We start from the raw sequence: 22,491 nt of genomic DNA on the forward strand, positions 1-22,491 counted from the left end.
CTTTTTTGAACATTTTCTGTAAGTTGCCAATATTTGCACCACTCTGAAATCTTATCAAGATCTGATTGAATATTTGTGCAGATTCTTTCAGACAGTACTACATTACACATAACTGCGTTAGCTGTGAAGAGTCAGAGTTTAGTATTAATATCCAGTGCAAGGTCATTATTATACAATATGGACACCAAAAGGCCTTACACATTTCCCTGGGGCACATCCGAAATTACTTCTAGATATGTCGATGGCACTCCACCCAAAATAACTTGCTGAGTCCTCCCTACCTAGAAATCGTTAATTCAGTAACAAATTTCGCTTGATGCTCCATAAGATCGTATTTTTCATAATAAGCTTAGACATGGTACTGACTCAGAAGCTTTTCCGAAATCGAGGAAAACTGTATCTACCTGACTGTCTTGATTCACGGCTGTCAGTATGTCACGTGAGAAAAGTGCGAGTTGTGTTTCACATGATCCATGTTTTCAGAGACCGTGCTGGTTGATATGGAGGAGGTCATTCTGTTCGAGATACGTAGCCCTATTACGTTGGGGCTCAGAATATATTCTAAGATTCTACAACATATCGATGTTAAGAAGTGGACGTGCGCCCGAAGTGTTTCAAAGTTGTTTTGTCGCTCATCGCAGTGGAGCAGCGTCTTTGAATTAAGTGTTCCAGACGTTTCCAGAGTGTTTTGAAGAAGATAAAATTGGAAAGTTTGTCTCGGGCACCATGACTCCCGACCAACACAACAAGCGGAAATTCTGCTGCACCTTAATTAAAATGCAAGACGTGGACAGTTCTTTTCTGTCATCAGTGTTGACGAGACTTGCTGTTGTCTATATGAACCTACCACAAAACCGCGAAGTGCACGTTGAAGGTCAAGACTTTGACGACTTAACCGACACTGAAGCCAATGTGATGCGCGAGTTAAACAATGTCCCAAAAAGGATTTTTCTGGCAGTTTCACATAGTTGTATGAAATTTCTGTGCGTTGTATTCAATTGGGGGGAGGGGCGGGGGGGAGGGAGGGGAGTCTGTATAGAACACCTAAAACATTAAAATCGCCACCACAACTTTTCTCCTTTTTTTTCTTTTTCTTTTGTAATCTAGTGTCAACCCAATCAGTGATAACGCTAGCTAAGTCACATGTCCTTATTATTGCAATTTTAACTAATGTTAGTGTTTCTATTGTCGTCGTTTATACCGTTTCTAAGGTTTAGTCTATTATTCCTGCATTGTGCCTAAGACTTGGCACGATTAATGCCATGTGGATTGCTGATACTAGTAAATACTGAACAATTTTTGATATCGTGGCTCTGTTTCGTATTGTTTGTCAGTCTTACAGAAATCATACCCTAAAACCGCTACAGTATTGCCATATTGTGGATTTTAATGCAAGGGCTACAACAAGATGGGTAAGTAACTTGAAAGGGGTAGTCAAATGAAAACGAGACGGCTTGAAAAAAATAAGTAAACTGTCTTTTATTTCAGAAGTAATCGCTGTAACTGTTAATACACACATCTCGCTGTGAGACAAAATGGCCAGTGCCTTCATGGGAGAAATTTTTGCAGTTGCGTAGGGAACCATGATTGTAACCGGGCGTGCACTTCTTCATCCGAAACGAATCGACGACCATAAATGTCTTTTTTCGGAGCTGGCCCACATATTGCCAAGAATGTTTTCGAGTATGCCGCAGAAGCTTTGCTGGGAAGCTCTTACACATCCTTCAAACAGTCCCCATCTCCCCCCATGCAATTTCCATATTTTTGGAGTCTCGAAGAAAGACATTCATGGTCGTTGATTTGCTTCGGACAAAGAGGCGCACGCCTGGGTACACTCATTCTTTTGTAGGCAACCGCAAACATTTTTTCATGAAGGCAGGGACCGCCTCGTCTCATAGCGGGATAAATGTGTTAACAGTGATGGATATTCCTTTTTAAATAATAAACAGTACTTACTTTTATCCATCTGTCTCCTTTTCATTTGATGGCGCCTTATAAATGTTAGTAAAAAAAAGCGCTACCTAACCATTTCCTGTTGAATTCTATAAGCAACAGTTATTTAATTCAAGAAGTTGCCCTATACGAACAACTCATAAAGTACAGTCAAAATGGAATCGACTGAAGCCACAAAAATAATAGGAAAGAAGGAATTGGACAAAATCTGAAAGAAACTATAAAAACTAATTCCTAATCTTTTTTACCTTTCATGGCAGATCTACCAAGAGCTGAAGGCACTGGGTGAATTGGACAACACTTACCTGGTGTATACATCGGATCATGGCTACCATCTGGGCCAGTTCGGGCTTGTCAAGGGCAAGTCGTTCCCATTCGAGTTCGACGTTCGTGTGCCATTCCTGGTGAGAGGCCCTGGCGTGCAGCCAGGCACAGTGTGAGTATCCCTAGTCTAGCAATACCTTCATCACTTAGTATCCCTAGTCTAGCAATGCCTACATCACTTAGTATCCCTAGTCTAGCAATATGTTCATCACTTTCTGGGACTTGGTAAAGCTTTTCAGCAAGGTAACTGATTCATATCTATAGATGCTAATTATACCTGTTCTCTGTTCAGGGGCATATCCAGAGCAAGGGGGGGGGGGTAGCCGTTGGGCTGCAGGTCAACCCCCCTCCAGAACTACGCCTGTTTCTTCTTAATCTCAAAGAAAAGTCTTTGCAGCAAAGCTTTCAGACTTAAAGTCCACAAAAATTTTCACACTGTCGTAGTTGAGATTACAATAGATTGAGGAAATACCTTCATTTACTTTAGACAATTTGGAGATGACACAGTGACACAAAATTTCTTTGAGCTTCCCCTCCCTTTTGCCCCACCCCCTTGGCTCCCTTTCTCAAGACCAAAATCCTCGATTCGACTCTGTCTCTGTTTTATGTAAAATGTTGATATAAGAGTCACAGCTATAACCTCAAGAGATTTAGGCAAACTATTCCAGTGAAAATTTTAATCACGTACATGAGTTCAGTATGTTAACATACTATCAAATCGCTAACTGAAGACTTTTCCCACCTGCATAATTTTTCATTAAGCATTAATTTTCCTTGTACTATATACAGAAATGTTAATTTGATATATGAATAGATTTGGGCCATTTAACAAATCCTAACTAATGACACAGTACACTATTTTACTTGCCTGTCCATGTTTCTTGTAAATGAATCAGACAAAGAACCTTACCTATTTATTCTGACACTAGAGCAACTATGGGAATATATTATGGAAATGATGCATTGTTTGAAATGACATTCTATAGCTCTGTCAAAGAGCAGAACACTATTTGCAGTGAACTTCTTCAAAAAGTTGTTTGAAAATGTGCAAAATGTGAGGCTACTACAATATGCCAAAAGAGTGTAGCCTCAGATGCACCATATGAGGTTTATGTGACAATATTGTTGATCCTGCCAACCATGGCATTTAAGTTTAGTACATCATTTTGGGATTTTTGCAAAAAATTCAGTTTAATCACTTCAAGGCACCAAACTATTATATTCCAATATTCAAGAGCTATCAAATACTCTTAATAAAGAAACCTTGCTACATTTAACAAAACTGGAGAGCTCAAATTTAAGACACATATAATAATTATGAGAATCAATATAAAGTATTCAACAAATTTAGTCCTTTTTACTTAGTAATGTCGCGAACCTATGCCAACTGTCAATAATCACATTCAACTGTAATTTGGTAACTCCAGTTGAAAACACTATCAGTCTGTTTCTGCAGTCTATATAGAAATGTGTGAGCATTTCATGTTATTTCATAAAACTTCATCAATTGTAACTATAAAATGAGTTGCTGTTCATTAACAGTATCCCACAGTATGTAAAAGATATGTCAAAATATATTCAACAGTACCTGTATAAAGTGGTATAGGAATTCCAATATTTATCAACAAACTACTATGTGAATTGATAATCCAGCATTAAGAGCTAGTGCACATCGCATAGTTTTATTTATCCTCATTATTGCTCATCAGTCAATGTTAATGTCAATATCACTGCATTTTTTAATGTCAAAAGTATCTGGACACCCCTAAAAACATACTTTTTTCATATTAGGTGCATTTTGCTGGCACCTGCTGCCAGGTATTCCATATCAGCGACCTCAGTAGTCATTAGACATTGTTAGAGAGCAGAATAGGGCGCTCCACAAAACTCACAGACTTTGAACAAGGTCAGGTGATTGGGTGTCACTTGTGTCATATGTCTGTACGTGAGATTTCCACACTTTTAAACATCCCTAGGTCCACTGTTTGCGATGTGATAGTGAACTGGAAATGTGAAGGGACATGCATAGCACAAAAGCGTACAGAGTGACCTTGTCTGTTGACTGACAAGACTGCTGACAGTTGTAGAGGGTCATAATGAGTAGTAGGCAGACATGTATCCAGACCACCACACAGGAATTCCAAACTGTATCAGAATCCACTGCAGGCAAAAAGGTATACAAATGTCTCAAAAATGAGATTGGTAGGAAAAGCAAAATGGCTAATCAAGGATGGACAGAGGACAATTGTAAGGATGTAGAGGCATATATCACTAGGGGTAAGATAGATACCGCCTACACGAAAATTAAAGACACCTTTGCAGAAAAGAGAACCACCTGTATGAATATCCAGAGCTCAGATGGAAAACCAGTCCTAAGCCAAGAAGGGAAACCACAAAGGGGGAAGGACTATACAGAGGGTCTATCAATACAAGGGCGATGTAGTTGATGGCAATATTATGGAAATAGAAGAGGATGTAGATGAAGATGAAATGGGAGATACGATGCTGTGTGAAGATTCTGACAGACCACTGAAAGACCTAAGCCGAAAATAAGGCCCCAGGAGTAGACAACATTCCATCAGAACTACTGATAACCTTGGGAGAGCCAGCCATGAGAAACTCTTCCATCAGGTGAGCAAGATGTTTGAGACAGGCGAAATATCCTCAGACTTCAAGAAGAATTCTTTACAGATGAATGGGAAAACTAGTAGAAGCTGACTTCAGGAAAGGTCAGTTTGGATGCCATAGAAATGTCGGAACATGTGGGGCAATACTGACCCTATGACTTATCTTAGAAGATAGATTAAGTAAAGGCAAACCTACGTTTCTAGCATTTGTAGACTTAGAGAAAGCTTTAGACAATGTTGACTCATATACTCTCTTTCAAATTCTGGAGATGGCACAAGTAAAATACAGGGAGAAAAAGCTATTTACAATTTGTACAGAAACCAGATGGCAGTTTTAAGAGTCAAGGGGCATGAAAGGAAAGCAGTGGTTGAGAAGGGAGGGAGACAGGTTTGTAACCTATCTCTGATGTTATTCGAGCTGTATATTGAGCAAGCAGTAAAGGAAAAAATGAAAATTTAGAGTAGGAATTAAAACCTGCAGAGAAGAAATAAAAACCTTGAGGTTCGCTAATTCTGTCAGAGACAGCAAAGAACCTGGAAGATCAATTGAATGAAATGGACAGTGTCTTGAAAGGAGGATATAAGATGAACATCAACAAAAGCAAAACGAGAATAATGGGAATGTAATCGAATTAAATCAAATGATGCTGAGGGGATTAGATTAGGATATGAGAAACTTAAAGTAGTAGATGAGTTTTGCTATTTGAGGAGAAAAGTAACTCATGATGGTCGAAGTAGAGAGGATGCAAAAGTAGGCTTTCAATGGCAAGGAAAGCGTTTCTGAATAAGAGAAACTTGTTAACATCCAGTAAAGATTTAAGTGTCGGAAATCTTTTGTGAATGGATTTGCATGGAGTATGGAGTATTTGTATGGGAGTGAAACATGGAAGATAAATAGTTTAGACAAGAAGAGAGTAGAAGCTTCCAAAATGTGGTGCTACAGAAGAATGCTGAAAATTAGGTGGGTAGATCATGTAACTTATGAGGAGGTACTGAATAGAATTGGGGAGAAGAGGAATTTGCGGCACAGCTTCACTAGAGGAAGGTAGGACACGTTCTGAGGCGTCAAGGGATCACTAATTTAGTATTGGAGAGAAGCGTTGAGTGTAAAACTCGTAGTGGGTAGACCAAGAGATGAATACACTAAGCTGATTCAGGAGGATGTAGGTAGTAGTAGTAGTAGTAGTAGTAGTTGTTGTTGTTGTTGTTGTTTTTTGGGGAGGAGACCAGACAGCGAGGTCATCGGTCTCATGGGATTAGGGAAGAATGAGGAAGGATGTCGGCCATGCCCTTTGAAAGGAACCGTACGGGCATTTGCCTGGAACGATGTAGGGAAATAACAGAAAACCTAAATCAGGATGGCCGGACGCGGGATTGAACCGTCATCCTCCCGAATGCGAGTCTAGTGTGCTAACCACTGCGCCCCCTCGCTCGGTGCTGTAGGTTGTAGTAGTTACTCAGAGATGAAAAGGCTTGCACAGGATAGGGTAGCATGGAGAGCTTCATCACACCAGTCTCTGGACTGAAGACAACAACAACAACAACAACAACAACAACAGACTGGCCTGCACAGAGTCCTGACCTGAATCCTATAGACACCTTTGGGATGTTTTGGAACACCGACTTCGTGCCAGGCCTCGCCACCGGACATCGATACCTCTCCTCAGTGCAGCACTCCATGAAAAATGGGCTGCCATTCCCCAACAAACTTTCCAGCACCTGACTTAACATATGCCTGTGAGAATGGAAGTTGTCATCAAGACTAAAGGTTGGCCAACAACCATATTGAATTCCAGCATTACCAATGGAGGGCACCACGCACTTGTAAGTCATTTTCAGTCAGGTGTCTGGATACTTTTAATCAAATAGTGTACATTAGTACTCCACAATCCACTTGACGCCATTTGGTGGAAGATTCTTTTGGAGCCACTAGCTTATCCCCCTTCATATGTTCCACACGCAAATGTTGTACCAGGGAAGATTGGATTATCCATAAACCTCTGTATTACTCTATTTACTCGCACTTTCTCATTCTGGTCATTTTGAGACATATGTGGGATATAGTAATATGTTGTCTGGCTCTTCCTGGTACATACTCTGTTGTAATTAGAATAGTAAATATCTCTGTGATTCACAATGCCTGTATTGATGTAGGTCAAAAAGATAAAATGAGGAGTAAGCTTTCTGCATATCCACATCTATTTGTAGAAGACAAGAAGAATAAACAGATATATATGACTTCTCTACAGTTCCAATACAGGTGACAGATGAAACAAATGAAAATGCGTGAACTCCACAAAGAATTAAGGAATTATTAACACATGGACTAATGAGGGCTTTTCAATTGACTTCTCGAATTATTTCTTGTACTCCTTCATGTACAACTGACATTGACGCAACAAACTCGTAACTTTGAGCCACACACAATGCAGAGTGCAGCCCTTGCTTTTCCAGGTACTGTTGAATATCTTCTGTTTGTCTCGCATCAACAGGAAACACGAGAAGGGTTCTCAAACTTCCACAATGTCATTATCTATATGGACATACCAAATTGAATTATTTGGGCTTTTCTGTTTTCATCAGGAGAGCTATCTACAATTCAAAATTTTGCCATAATATTTAGCCCTTTTTATATCTGCAGTAATTTTTTTCCTTAACATGTTCACCCAAAATAAAAATAAATTCATTTTTATCCCTTTTGCAAAATAAGAACGCACTCTCTTTAACCCATTAAAGGACTTTCAATATTGGTTCATATTTCACCAACAGCACCAATTCTAAGAAATTTTTCGTTTTCCATGAAATGTCTTCGTGATGACAGCAGAAACCAAGGTTTTTCTGGGCTAAGAATAGGGGCTGTAAAATGTTTCTCCACTTCTTAGTCTCCCAACTTTCCAATTATCTGTGTCGATGGTCGCATTAAGTTTTTATCCCATAGAAAGTGTTCTCCGTTTTTCTACATTTGATAGTTATTCAAGTCATGAGTTATGCTTTGATATGTATGAATTCAGCTTCCACCACTAACAGAAAGAAATTTATTTTTGTTGTTTCCACCCTCAGAGGCAAATAATTGGCAGCAAAACCAGTACAGTATCTTTGTTGATGGTGTGTATAGTATGCATCTCCATAAATATTTTACCTCACTGACATGAGAGTAAAAGCACAAGGAAGTGTTCCTTTAGTGTGTTCATCTGGTCTTTCTATACATTCAAAAGGTATCTCTTTGCTTTTTGTACTTCACTACCCTTTTCAGTAATCACATTTCTAATATTCTCTGGAACAGTATTGGTCAACGTGCAGTATCATTTGATGAAGAAGTAAATGTTAGATGCATGAAAATTATGTTCAGTAACCAGTATTTTCTCATCATTATCATCTTCATTGTCCTTTTCTTTTTGTCACTTACATCAAACTCTTCATTAAAATCACAGGATGGACAGAGGACAATTGTAAGGATGTAGAGGCATATATCACTAGGGGTAAGATAGATACCGCCTACACGAAAATTAAAGACACCTTTGCAGAAAAGAGAACCACCTGTATGAATATCCAGAGCTCAGATGGAAAACCAGTCCTAAGCCAAGAAGGGAAACCACAAAGGGGGAAGGACTATACAGAGGGTCTATCAATACAAGGGCGATGTAGTTGATGGCAATATTATGGAAATAGAAGAGGATGTAGATGAAGATGAAATGGGAGATACGATGCTGTGTGAAGATTCTGACAGACCACTGAAAGACCTAAGCCGAAAATAAGGCCCCAGGAGTAGACAACATTCCATCAGAACTACTGATAACCTTGGGAGAGCCAGCCATGAAAAACTCTTCCATCAGGTGAGCAAGATGTTTGAGACAGGCGAAATATCCAGCAACTACCATCTTTATTTGGTCTTCTAACATGTTATGGGTTATAACATGATTTTATGACGGTATGGTTATTGATTGCCCTCATTAATATTCTTTAATGGGTATGTTTTTCTTTTGTGAAAGAAATCCTCACATAGTTTCTCTGTTGTTCGGATCTGTTATTTATGTTTCACACTGAAGCCATCATATTGGGAGTGGGATGCACGCCTTTAAGGTGCTGTCTATAATTAGATAAAGATTTGAGTGATATTGGGTGTTCTCCTCAGAAAATAAAACATTACGAACTTTTGGTACAGTTAGTTCTGGCATATAAGGTCTAGCAGATTCTAACATTGATTTTGATGTCTCCAGGTGGTAAAAACCATTGCTTAAATCTAGATGATTCTACTCTAGTTCGTAAAGTAAACTATTTAATAATTATGTTAAACCCATTAAAAGTTAATTTTTAGAATGTACTCGTAATACTTTAGTTCAAAAATTAATAAATCACTGACTAGCTCCTCACTGCAGTGACACTAGTGTTTTTAAACTGTACTTACAGTACATCTTTGTAGACAGCATAGCTGTAAAAAACCGTTTGATGTAGAATAGAACCGTTTATGATTCTACAGTATTTAAATATCATGCAACGCTTTACAAAAATTCTAAACATACCCCTTGACAATTGCTGTGGCCTAATAATGGGAAAGTAGGCACCTATGTTTATAGTTTTCATATGTATGCTGCCTCTAACTCTGAACTGGCTCTTATTTGCTGAAGCTGGTAAGACTCTTAGAGTTACGAGCAATACTCAAGAATTGCTCGAACATTCATTCAAAACATTAGGGATCTTAAGTTAAACAGAACCTGTCATGTAACACTGGTAATATAAACTTATATTCTTGGTGATAACATACTCTGTTAATCAGTGTTGTTAAAGCTCAGAAAATTACAGCCACCAGTACTTTCAGGAGGTTTAAGGCAGAATAATTTATTTTTACTTACAATAAAGTCTAACCTCCAATAGTAGAACTAGATATTGCAGTGTACAGTGTACTTGACACCTAAAAACATTTCGCGTCGTAACAATATTTGATGCCTGCAGGTAATTTACGCGTGTATCGAGTTTTAAGTCGTAAAATCTGTTGTTATTTTTCCTGTTACTTAATTTTTGGCGTAGCTTTTCTGAAATAACCGTGCGCTTTGGCAATAATACTCACCTGAATAATTTCAGTAGATGCTATATTGAAAATTTTGCCGGTATAATTTTGACTGCAGCGAGTACAGATTTCAGCTTTGGCGTCGGTTTGAGTATTCAGATGTGGACTCAGGCCAAGGCTCTACAACCGAGGAGTGGAGTATATCTTTGGTTTCTACTCTTTGCTACGCGAGAGGAAGTAAATCTAATCGTTGGTGGAATTTGGGAGCGAGGTGGTGGTGTGTGAAGAGGTTGTAATTTTCGTCGTGTTTTGGGTGAAATTATCGTGCACAGTGTTACTACGGAATACACAGTACATATCACACAAGAGCTATTTGATAACGACAGTTGCATTGAGATTCCATATAACTGTTGCTCGTGCTGACGAGAAACTAAGCCAAGATGTCTGGACGTGAAGGTGGGAAGAAGAAACCTCTGAAACAACCAAAGAAGAAGGAGACGGAAATGGACGAGGACGACGTCGCTCGTAAACAGAGGCAGAAAGAAGAGGCGAAAGCTCTAGCAGAAGCAAAAGCAAGAGCAGCTCAGAAGGGCCCTCTTGGCGGAGGTGGAATAAAAAAGTCTGGTAAAAAGTGATTGACGCAGGAATTCGCAGTGTCTTTTTTTTTCTGCCAGTGACGTATGTTACTCGTGCAAGAGGAAACGCAAAAAAAAAAAGAGATTGAATGCTATTGTAATTTCGAAACGTCCAGAAGTATGATAAAATCTTACAAATATGAAATTCGCTCGGGTTTGTAATTTGTCTGTACTGTTCAAGTAATGGTCGTTTTCCTGAAGTTATTCTTGCTTTGTGACTTTCTTTGATACTGCCAGACGTGATGTGTGTAATGACTTCTAACTATTGAACTGTTGAAAATGCCATACTTCTGTTACTGTATTGTTCCCAGCATTTATCTTTTTTATATCTATTGAGAAAATAAATGTCTTTAGCTGTATATAAACTCATTTCATTAAATTATGTATATATATACACACACACACCTTGATAAGAGATCAGTTTTGTGTTATAGAATTAATGTGTGCCCTACTCATAATGGTCACATTTCAGTAAAACATGTGTTGATTTTCCTCTTTGCCTAGGTTGATGTTGAGGAAAACAGCTTTCATACTTGAATCATTTGAAATACTGCCTGGCTATAGTTTAAAGGCAAGCTATATAGATTTAAAATGGATAGTTTTAGGAGACGCAGATAAATGTCATGACGATAAATACCTGGAAAAGAATATTGTGTATTCAAATTGTCACTGGATTTGGTGTAATGTTTGCTCCCAGATTTTGCGAAGTTATTATGTTTAGCATGTCGGCTTTGAATGGAAATTGTTATTCGGTGGGAGGAACTCTATATCCTTGTGTTGCAGTGAGAGCAGACACATTTATGCTGTCATTTGGAAAGCTTTGTTTAATCAGGCCCTTTCCGTCATGAAGTGTTTTTCTACTGTTCTTTTCATGTGAATAGTTTTTGACAAGTGGATGGAGGGACGATAAGCAAACTTTAGTTGCTACTCAGCGTTAGTGCTGATAAGGCTGCAGGTAATATAACAATGTTGTGTAGTGTAAAATGTATAGTTCGAACAGAGGTTTATTTTAGAAAGTTTTCTGCCCATGCCTTGATACTCTGGAACTAGTGAGGATGCACAGTCTGTTCTTTTAGCCCTGTTTGTAAAAGTTACTTGCATGTTAATTCACAACTAGGTCCATGCATAATAGTGTTGCATTTTATTTGCATATGACCCCAATAGCAATTTTGATAGCTATTGACCTTACCTGTTTAGGATATTTGGTGTAATTTTTTTAAAAACCTTTAAAACATTTATTACATTCCTATGATTAACTACTAGTTACTTTTTGGCATTGCTTAGTCTTCTTCAGGCTGTTGTTTCTGGTATTTAGCTCAGTGTGTCCCACTTTGTCCTTTGAGCTACATTTGTTACACCTTCTGTAGTGTCAGTCTTTCATTCTGCTGTCTGTGTAGCCATTAACTGTATTTAGTATTCTAATTTCAATCATTATTAATGGTATAAGTAAACAATAAAAAAGTAGGAGGCCTATTGTTCATTGTGTGGTTTTCCAATTATTTTTTTAGTATGTCAGATTACTGTCCTACCAATATTTTCAAACTTTGGTGATAGCTTCCCCTCCCCCCCTCATCTTAATACCAGACAAAGCAAAGAGAAACGCTGAATGTTCTAGTATTTTTCCAATCATCATACAAAAGTGTTGTTCTTAATTGAATGATGCTCCTTGCCCTGTGAAATGTGGGTTACGAGATACCTTATAAAAATAATTTCACTGCTGCCTATTTGGAGTTGAAACAGTGGTTGTAGTGTCTAATCCAATTTGTCTTCTTACCTCTTTTGTTATTGCCTACTAACCTTCTTTATAATATCATAGGCCTTATTTCCTCATTGCTTTCTGCAAATAAACATTGTGTAATTGGTTTTGAAATGCAGATAATTAGGGTGCACACAAAGTTTGAATGTTGCTTATGATTTTCAGTATTTTGCACTTCTCTACGTGTCACTCCTTATCCACCCTTTAGCATATTTAGCACTAACTTTTTTGACTGCTTCGCTCCCTTTAAATTGAGTAGTGGACAGAGGGCTTTGACAGAATTGCCATTGTGTCAAAGTAAATTCCAATCATACCAGCTTAGCTTCATCTGTGAGAATGAAACATTTCTAGTTTTTTTTAAGTAAGCCCTGACAGTTTAATTTTCAAAGCAATGCCAGACATGTTATGTTAATTTTTAATAAATTACATAAGTGCTTGCTAAAGCAATGATGGTTGTAATTACCCGATAAATCTATTATCAAGTGTGTGTGTTTATTATTATTTGCCAACACAAAATTGAGTTCTAAATATAAATTCAGTAAAAATGAACCGTAAGAAACAGTCCACCTCAACATTTTCATATATGTGAAAACATTATCTACTGGGCAGCTGAACCTACTGATGATGCTGGATAGTGTCTATAAATCTTGATCTCATGACTGACAATATTTGTATTGTCTATATAATCCTTTTTTGGAATCTGGAGAGTAGTCTGAGCTCTATATTAGATTGAGAGCTGACAATTAGGTTTAGAGTTGATGAATTAGTGTCGAAGGCTTCAGTTAACCTATATTTGCATGTGAATATTAAAGTTCAGAAAATTAGAAAATGTGTTAAGCTTAGGATAACATAGCAGCAAATACTACTCAATAAATATTTTTAATAAGTTGAAATTAATGAACCTGTAGTAGGAGACCCAGTACGTACCACTGTTTGTGTAAAGACTTGAATTTAATGCAAGAAACAGGAGCAAGTTATGTGAAATTTTGTTGCATTAATTTCTGTTATTTCCCGGCTTTTACACAATCAGCTTACACTCAAAAAAAGAGTGCTTTTCTATAGTTTCAGTAGACTAAAGCCAATAAACTACAGCTTTTGGGCAGCTATGTTAGATGATGCAGCTACACTATTCCATTTTTAGTTGAGATGTTGTGCAGTTTAGACAAGGCCAATTTTCTGCGAGGTATATCAGAAACTGTTCATTCAGTTTCGTGATATAGTTACGGGAAGGTTCAGGGAAAATTTGAGTTACTTTGAGTAGTGCATACTCTTACAATTATTAATGGCTTCAGTTTAGCCTTTGTATGTTGGTGAAAATACTGTTTTAATGTCAATGGTAAGTGTAAACCATTTCCCAAAATTATAGTACATGGTTTCCCACAAAATTGTTTTGAGCAATTAGCTAATGGGCCCACATCGAGTGCAAATAGCTGGGATAATATACTAGTTCTCCAAGAAGAAAACAATCATCAGTGTCATGACACAGTAATCTGTGACCACATGGTGGTTGTAGTGAGGTTGAATACTGTAATATCCAAATCAACTGAAATTAAAAAAAGTGTAATTTATCTTTCTAAAATCCACTTAATTTTTTCCTTACTGTGTATCAACTAAATGGGGCTCATATTCAGAAAAAAATGTTAATGGCTGTTGGCTCGTGAACCATGTGAAAACACTATTTCAGAAGCTATAGAAAGAAGCATGCCACATTTAAAAGAATGTCAAATAAAGAAATAAGACTTTTATCCATTGTGGATGTGGAGCACTGCGACTGTGGTGTGAACAGGTTTTCAGAAATTACTGCAACCAGTCGCCTTTTATGTAGATGTATTTTATTTAACCATGACCGGTTTCGAGCTGCCTAGCAACTCATCATCAGATGGTGTATACATTTAGTGCTTTTTTGTACCCATTGTGTGGGTGGTTGAGTATCTGTGGCTAGACAGAAACGAGAACAAATAATCGCTACATGTGGTACAGTAACACGAAATATTTACAGCATAACTTATGTTTACCGTATAAGAGCAAATAATCACTACATGTGGTACAGTTACATGAAATATTTACAGTTTAATTAACGTTATTGAGGTGTTACTTAACACCTCAATAACGTTAATTAAACTGTAAATATTTCATGTAACTGTACCACATGTAGTGATTATTTGCTCTTATACGGTAAACATAAGTTATGCTGTAAATATTTCGTGTTACTGTACCACATGTAGCGATTATTTGTTCTCGTTTCTGTCTAGCCACAGATACTCAACCACCCACACAATGGGTACAAAAAAGCACTAAATGTATACACCATCTGATGATGAGTTGCTAGGCAGCTCGAAACCGGTCATGGTTAAATAAAATACATCTACATAAAAGGCGACTGGTTGCAGTAATTTCTGAAAATCTAAATAAAGAAATGTTAAATTTTGTTTACAGGATACAGCACAGAAAGTTAGATTGTAGATTTGACTAAATAACTAAGGATTACAACTACGAACAATTTAATTTGGATCCATCACCCAGAAAATGCTGTGGTGAAGGTGAACCAAAGACTGCATTTTACTAACAGAACACTTACACAATGCAACAAATCTACTGATGACACTGTGCTTGTCTGCCCTCTTCAAGTGTTGCTGCACGGTACAGCATCTTTACCATATAGCCCATCAAAAGGTTCAAAGAAGGGCATTTTATTTTGTATTATTTGAGGCAGGTGAGAGGGAGTGACTGGTATGATCATTGAGTCAAGGTGGCAGGCATTAAAACAGCATCATTTTTAGTTATGGCTAGACCTATTCTTGAAACCATGAAATTTGCCCCAGCTTTCTCCTCTGTATGCTAAAATAGTGAGACATGACCAGAGTGGTAAAATAGTAGAAATCAGATCTCTCATGGAAATATGTGTTTGTTGCTCCCACAAGTTATTGAGTGGAACAGTAGAAAAATAGTCAAAGTAGCTCTTTGCACCCTGTGTCAAACACTTGATTGTGTGCTGCAGAGTAAGTATGTAGATGTAGAAAGAAAAAGAAGTGGGCATATGGAGGAACCCGGGCAGAGCTTTTCACTCACTCTAATGTGAAAAAGTTGTGCCAAATTAATCTCATTAGAAGGTTGTGTGAGGGTTTCTGTTGTCTTGAAGTTTGCTTTTAACTTATACTAGATAGAACATCCACCTGTTCGTACTGTTCTTCCTGTAATGCTACTTTTACTATGAGGAGTACAGACTATATACTCTGGAAGGAACCTGGTGTATTGGCCAGACGACAACTCTCTCAATTTACAACTTAATCATGTCACATGACCATCTCGTCTGACAGATTTGTCACCATACTATACATTTTTCTTCAGTCTACATTCTTAGATCTGTGTTGACAAAGAATTGTGGTACTTCACAAGGGAGGATCTATGTGGTGCGACAGATGGAACTGCAGACTCTGAGCAGCTCATTGTGATGCCTGAAATTAATCAAAAGAGCATCTTTCACTGCCACAGAACAACGTAGGAGGATCTTGGACATAAAAATCAAACCCATAACCATCTCAGTACCTTAACTAACAGTTGCTTAAATCTAGTTGAATGCCAACAATGAACAGTTACTTAGTTATATTAATTGCTAAGTGTATAAGTGTTTCACAAAACCCTTGAAATATTAACAAACATATCTGCACTCTTATTGTTGTTGATCCATATACCAATATTATGTTATTTTGGCTGTAACAAATAGAAAACCCCCCTTTAAGTCGACACGCCTTACACGTGTTACAAATCATGTATGAAGTAAACTTCTGGAACTGTACTACACGGAAATATCAAATCAGAATTCAGGCCGTGCATCACTGCTCTGAATAGTGGCTATATACAGTAAGTATAGTATCATTGCAGGTTTCATGACTAAGTTTTAATCTAGCTTGCAAAGCAATGAGTTACACAGCAATACACTCTCTCCATTGTCTAATAGACTTTAAGACAATAGATTTTCGTTAGTTTTAGTAATTTTTGCTTCAGAAAGTAACTAACAAGTAGATGTTACCACAGTATATTTGTATGTTGTAATCCAGAAATTTCAATAATGCATAGGCATTAAATACTCAAGCAAATCTTCATAGTTTCGTTACACGCCCTAAGTAAATGCTTTTTTATATGAACAAACAGATAACTTCTATTTCTGTAATCAAACATGTGTTATTGCATGATCCATAATAGCAAAGTTTTTGTGGCTTCAGTGAAGAAAATTGCTGAAGAGTAGTGAACCATACATATACTTCAGGTGCTTTAGCCTCACTAAAATTGTCAGGACAGGAATAGTAAATGATAAATCACAACTTGACAACAAAAGCAGGAATTAAATCAATTACAACAATGTTAAATGTATTCTGATTGCACGAAGTGATATATTTGGCTGAAAATCATGAAAGTAGGTTGTGTAAGTGGAAGTGACCTGGAGACACTGGGAGTCTTCAGCTAGAGATTTTGAAACCAGATTTTAAACTGCATAGCATTTCTGACCGTAACGTGTTGTTCATGATCTTCATAAGAAAACTGAAGAAATTGCTGAAAGGTAGGAAACAAAAGACATGGGGCCTCAACAAACTGAAAGAACCATAGGTAGTTAAGTTTCAAGGGGAGCATTGGCAATGCTCACTGAAACCAGAGGACGAGAACAGTAGAAGATGAATGTGTAACTATATAAAAGCATGCATGGCTGGGGGAAAGATACCTGCAGTCTGTATGAAAATTAGACTTTAGGAGAAAATGGAAACACCTGCTTGAATATTAAGAACTCGGATGGCAAGCAAGTACTAAGCAGAGAGGGAATGACCGAAAGGTGGAAGGAATACGTAGAGGGTCTATACAAGGGAAACAATATAGTAGGAAGAGAAGAAGAAATATATACACATGGCATATGTGAGAAAAATTTTGCAGAACTCATAACGACCTAAATCAAAACAAGTCCCCTGGAGTAGATGAAATTCCCTCAGGATTTTTGGGTTCGTTGTAAGAGCCAGCCAAGATGAAGCTATTCCACCATGTATGCAAGATATATCAGGCCGTGGAATATCCACAGACTTCAAGAAGAATGTAGTAATTACTGTTCCAGAGCAGGGAGGTGTGAATATTAATGAATTATCAGTTCAGTAGTTCATTGTCACAAAGTGCTGATACAAATTATTTGAAAAGAGTGGAAACCCTGGTACAGTCAGATCTTGGGAAAGTTCAGTTTGGGCTCTAGTTAAATGTAAGGAGGTGAGGTAATGTTCACCTTAAGATGGGTAAAATAAAGGTAAACCTATGTTTACAGCATTTGTGGAAAGCTTTTGAAAATGTTTACTAAACTAAATTCTGAAAGTCTGATGATAGGAGGGATAGAATACAAGGAGCAAAAGATTATTCGCAACTTGCACGAAACCAGGCAGTAAGTATAAGAGTCAAGGAACATGAAGAGGAAGTAGTGGTTGATGAGAAGCGAATGAGACAGGATTGTAACCTATCCTCCATGTTAGTTAACCTGCGCATTGAACAAGCTGTGAAGGAAGCTAAGGACAAAACTGGAAGTTGAATTAAATTTCAGGGATAAGAAATAAAAGCTTTGAAGCTTGATCATGGCATTGTAATTGAAGACCTTGGTGCAAAAAGGGGACAACTCCATTTTTTCCCTAACGTGTATCAGACCATATAAGCTTTAGAATCTTATCCCATTATCCCTTCTTTATGAGAGAGCGATCAATATTGGAGGAATTCTTATTTTGCACTGAATGTACATGGTCCAGTCATGTTAATGAGATTACTGTCCATATTTGATGTCAGATATGTGAATTGTGAGATATCCCTTTCTGCACGGAGGTCTTCAATTCTGTCAGAGACTGCAAACTACAGGGTGGTTATAATTAAGCTTTGGCTACTTGAGAGGGCACCTCTGAAAATCAAGTGATCGCAGGGCAATGAAATTTTGTGGAAACATTTGTAAGGGCATGCGGTTGAGAAATAACAAATAAACCACTGAAAGAAACACATTTTAATTTCCACATGAGATGATAACATATGTTAATTGCATATCACATTAACATTCCAGGTTACAAATGTTGCTCAGTGTCATGACCAGCTACAGCCATGACAACCTGGAAGTGCACCAGATATGTCATTTCACAATTGTTTACAGTAATTATTGAATTGGTGGGCAACAGTATGTTCAACTGTCATTACACAGCATGTGCACTCCTTGAAGATTGCACATTGCATCCAGCATTCTCAGCTAAGGCAACAGTAACTGTGTCAACAATTTGTGGTGCAATTATCCATCAGTGTCTCCCAAGAGCAGTTCTCAAATCCCTAGTGGACATCTCCATATTTTGTGAATGCATCAATACTCATGAAGAGTGGCAGCACTATTGCTGCTGTTTTTATCAAAACAGCTTTGTCCAGAATTGCTTTGACTGTTCGTAACTATAATGCACACAGATTCTTGTGTTTAAACCCTATCTTACCATACAAGTACCAGGACCTAATGGCAAGTCATGACACTAACACTACTAACAAAGCAATTTGTGCAGTGCATCATTCATATAAAGTTGGGTACCCGTACAGTGAACAGTTTTCTGTTCACACAGGCTCAAGTAGTGAAAGTTTAATTATAACCACCCTTTTCTTTGAAGAGCAGTTGAACAGACGTTTCTTGGTATTGATGTTATGAGATGAACAGTAATAGAAGTAAAACAGGGTAATGGAATGTAGTGAAACTGAATCATGTGTGCAGGACTGGATTAGGAAATGACACACTAAAAGTAGTAGATGAGTTTTACTGTTTGGGCAGCAAAATAACCAACAATGATGCCTGAAGTAGAGGCACTACAAAATACAGATGGGATGCAGCAAGAATAGCATTTTTGAAAAAGAAGAATTAGTTTAAATGTTGAAAAGCAGTCCAGACAAGAAGAGGCTTTTTAAATTTGGTGCCACAGAAGAATACTGAATATCAGATGGCTAAATCATGTAACTAACGAGGAAGCACTGGATCAAATTGGGAAAGTAAGGCATGAAATAACTTGACTAAAAGAAGGAATCAGTCAGTGGGAGTGAAGGAACCATCAGTTTGGTAATGGAGTAGTTATTATGAAGTTGAATAGAAGGAAAGTGATGAAATTATGAGGAAGTATGCTATGAAGTGGCTGGTTGATACTGAGGAAACAAAACACAATTAAGATTTCTTTTCTTCAGTAAGTTGCTTGGAAACTAGAGATTGTGAATGACAAGAGGTGAGTAAATCTAACACCAGGCAATTTGAAAATGATAGAAAATGAAATTAGAAAACATTCTTGTTTGCAAAACAAAATCTTTACACTCTTTTCCTTAAAATTTTATTTTTGGAATGAACTATGGCTGGTATTCTAGAGCCTGACAAAACCAGTACATTGTCTCATGCCCATGTGCTAGTCTGTCTGATATACGCTCTAAGACAAAAAATGATACACCAAGAAGGCATTTTCCAAATGGGACTGAAATTACTAAATGTGATGTACATGTACAGACAAACAAACAAACAATCAATCCCAATTTCAGAAAAATCTGATGATTTATTCAAGAGAGAGAACTTCAAAAATTGAGGAAGTCAATAATGCAGTGGTTCACCTCTGGCTTTTCTGCAAGCAGTTGTTTGGCTTGGCATTGACTGATAGAGTTGTTGGATGCCATCCTGAGGGATAATGTGCCAAATTCTGACCATCTGGTGCATTACATCGTCAGATCCCCAAGATGGTTGGAGGGCCCTGCTCACAATCCTCCGAACATTCTCAACTGGGGCAAGGTGGGGTTTGGCAAGCAGTAGAAATTCCCACCATGAGCGGGCAGGCATTATCATGCTGAAATGTAGACCCAGGATGGATTGCCATGAAAGCCAATGAAATGGGGTGTAGATTAACATTGACATATTGCTGTGCTGTAAGGGTGCCATGGATGACAACCAAAAGGGTCCTGCTGTGGAAAGAAATGGCACCCCAGACCATCATTCCTGGCCTCTAAATGTCCATCTTATACAGATGGTTGCGGGACCTCAGCTGTTCAAATACAGAATATTGAATCAAATATGTTTCAGCCATCTTAATTTGCTCAATAAAAATAGCAATGGGAAATTAGTTGACATTCATCATTCCTGGTTGTCAGGCCATACGGCGGGCGACAGTCAGGTTGGTGTCCTACCACTGTCAGTGATGTTTCCAGACATATCCTGGGCTGAGACCTCACTGACTGAAGTAAAATTATTTTCAGTGATGAGTTCCATTTTCAAAGGAACCCCAGCAACTAGTGGAGATAAGTCTGGAGATGTTCCAGGCTTAAGCAGCACCAAGATGAATAACTGCTTGCGTAAGGATCAGAAGTGGACCAACATGTTATTGACTAGCTCAATTTGTAACACTCTTTCTCTTGAATAAATCATCCCATTTTTTCTAAAACTGTATGCATTTGTTTGTCTATACATGCACATATCATCTACCAATTTCCATCCCATTTGGATAATTCCTTCATGGTTTTGTTTTTCCTCCTTAGTAATTGTAGTAGAAAAGTTCTGATAGAATTAAATGCTTTAGGAGTTAAGGAAATCACTCACACATAGCATAAGCATTGAGTTATAGATGGTTATGGGAGGGGGGGGGGGGGGAGAGAGAAAGAAGACCCTTGCTGGCTTTCTGAATCAACACTACAGATAATACACAACAACATGGCATCCTGAGTGGATAACAAAACATAGTACACGCATAATAATAGATGTTGTTATTATAGCTCAGCTATCAATCTAACATTCTCTTTAAGAAAATGCTTTAGTGATGCAGCCGTACAAACAATGTGCAAATGGCTCTAGGCTAACACCGAACGTCTTGCATCATTACTTGAGAAATCACATTGCCTTGACAATACTAAAAAGATACTTTATAGCCAAAATACTTTGTTTTTAATGCTGGAATATGGTTAGTCTGTGACACTTTGTGTAGGTTTTTGTATTGTGGAAGTACACTATTATGGATTTTAGTGTTTCTTTTGTAATGAATAAATGGAATATCCAAATGTATAAACAGTGCCAGCAGTGGACTATAAAATGTGGTACTGACATTGGATAGTAGGCACATTATCAATGTGACTACAACATACCACAGATCTATATTGGGAGAAATAGCACAACACTGCAGCACTGCTGTAAGTGTGTTGCAGTTTATTACCACAGCTCATCAGTATCCTCTGCAATGGTCTACACGTATTTTTCCATTGTAGAAGTTACTCTTTCCAGTAAATCAATGATTCCTATGAAAGACACACCACTATAGGTCCAGATGAACCAACTGCCAAGAAATTGAATTTTTTTTAAAAAAACATCTTAATGAAGTCCAGAGTTGTCACTGGGACTGTGGTACTCTAGTAAAGAAGAAAACAAACTACCTTCAGTCACTAATCGTAATTTTTATCTCAATGCATTTAATGCTCTGGAGGTTTGAACAATTTATGTCATTTTTTTAGAATCAGTTTACCACTTGTCCTTTTAAGCAAATGTAAGTATATTACATGATGATACATTGCGCTGTACTGCAGCTACAAATTTTGCAAAACTAAGACAAAAAAGAGTATAACTTACTGTTTCCAGCAGTGATAACATAGCATATCTAAACATATTTACTTGCTTCACTTCTGTGCACCATCCAAAGTTGACTTTTTCATTTTGATGCAAACAGCTGGAGAATAAGATTCAATCTGTTTGATTTGAGCCTATGATGTCCGTTATTGCAGTGGCTTGCAGCTTCCTCATGTATTGATTTTTAATGCATAATGTTACATTAAACTGTTATTCTGAATCATGTTAGCTCACATATTGACTATCACTTATGATGATTTCTTCATTATGTAATTTTCAAAACCAGATATTTACCTCTTTGGCATTGGTCTCTATATAATGTACATATTAAGACAACAACATTTGTGGAAAAGATTTTTAAACTTCATTTTCTAATAATTATGAAATTTTCCATAGCTAATTTTGTGTGTATTATTTTTTCTAAAGTCAGAATTTGAAAGAGGATAATAGCTGAAATACTTGGGGTACATGTTAAAACTGTCTGCTAGACTGGTACTTGACGATTTTGTTGAGAATTTATCTTCTGCTTGAGCTGTACGACTCCACTTATTGGGCCAACACCAAACTTCAATCTCTCA

At 37.6% G+C, this 22,491-nt stretch overlaps 1 protein-coding gene across 2 annotated transcripts in view; it reads left to right on the forward strand.

Moving 5' to 3' along the window:
• Positions 1–22,491, forward strand: part of LOC126236416 (extracellular sulfatase SULF-1 homolog) — a 799,264-nt gene that overhangs the window by 658,685 nt on the left and 118,088 nt on the right. For both annotated transcript variants that reach the window (XM_049945711.1, XM_049945712.1), the window contains exon 8: positions 2,214–2,389. In XM_049945711.1, the coding sequence (XP_049801668.1) occupies positions 2,214–2,389 (176 nt within the window). The remainder of the gene's footprint in view (positions 1–2,213; positions 2,390–22,491) is intronic.

The sequence above is a fragment of the Schistocerca nitens genome, chromosome 2 (assembly GCF_023898315.1).
Source record: "Schistocerca nitens isolate TAMUIC-IGC-003100 chromosome 2, iqSchNite1.1, whole genome shotgun sequence".
NCBI classification, from domain to species: domain Eukaryota; kingdom Metazoa; phylum Arthropoda; class Insecta; order Orthoptera; family Acrididae; genus Schistocerca; species Schistocerca nitens.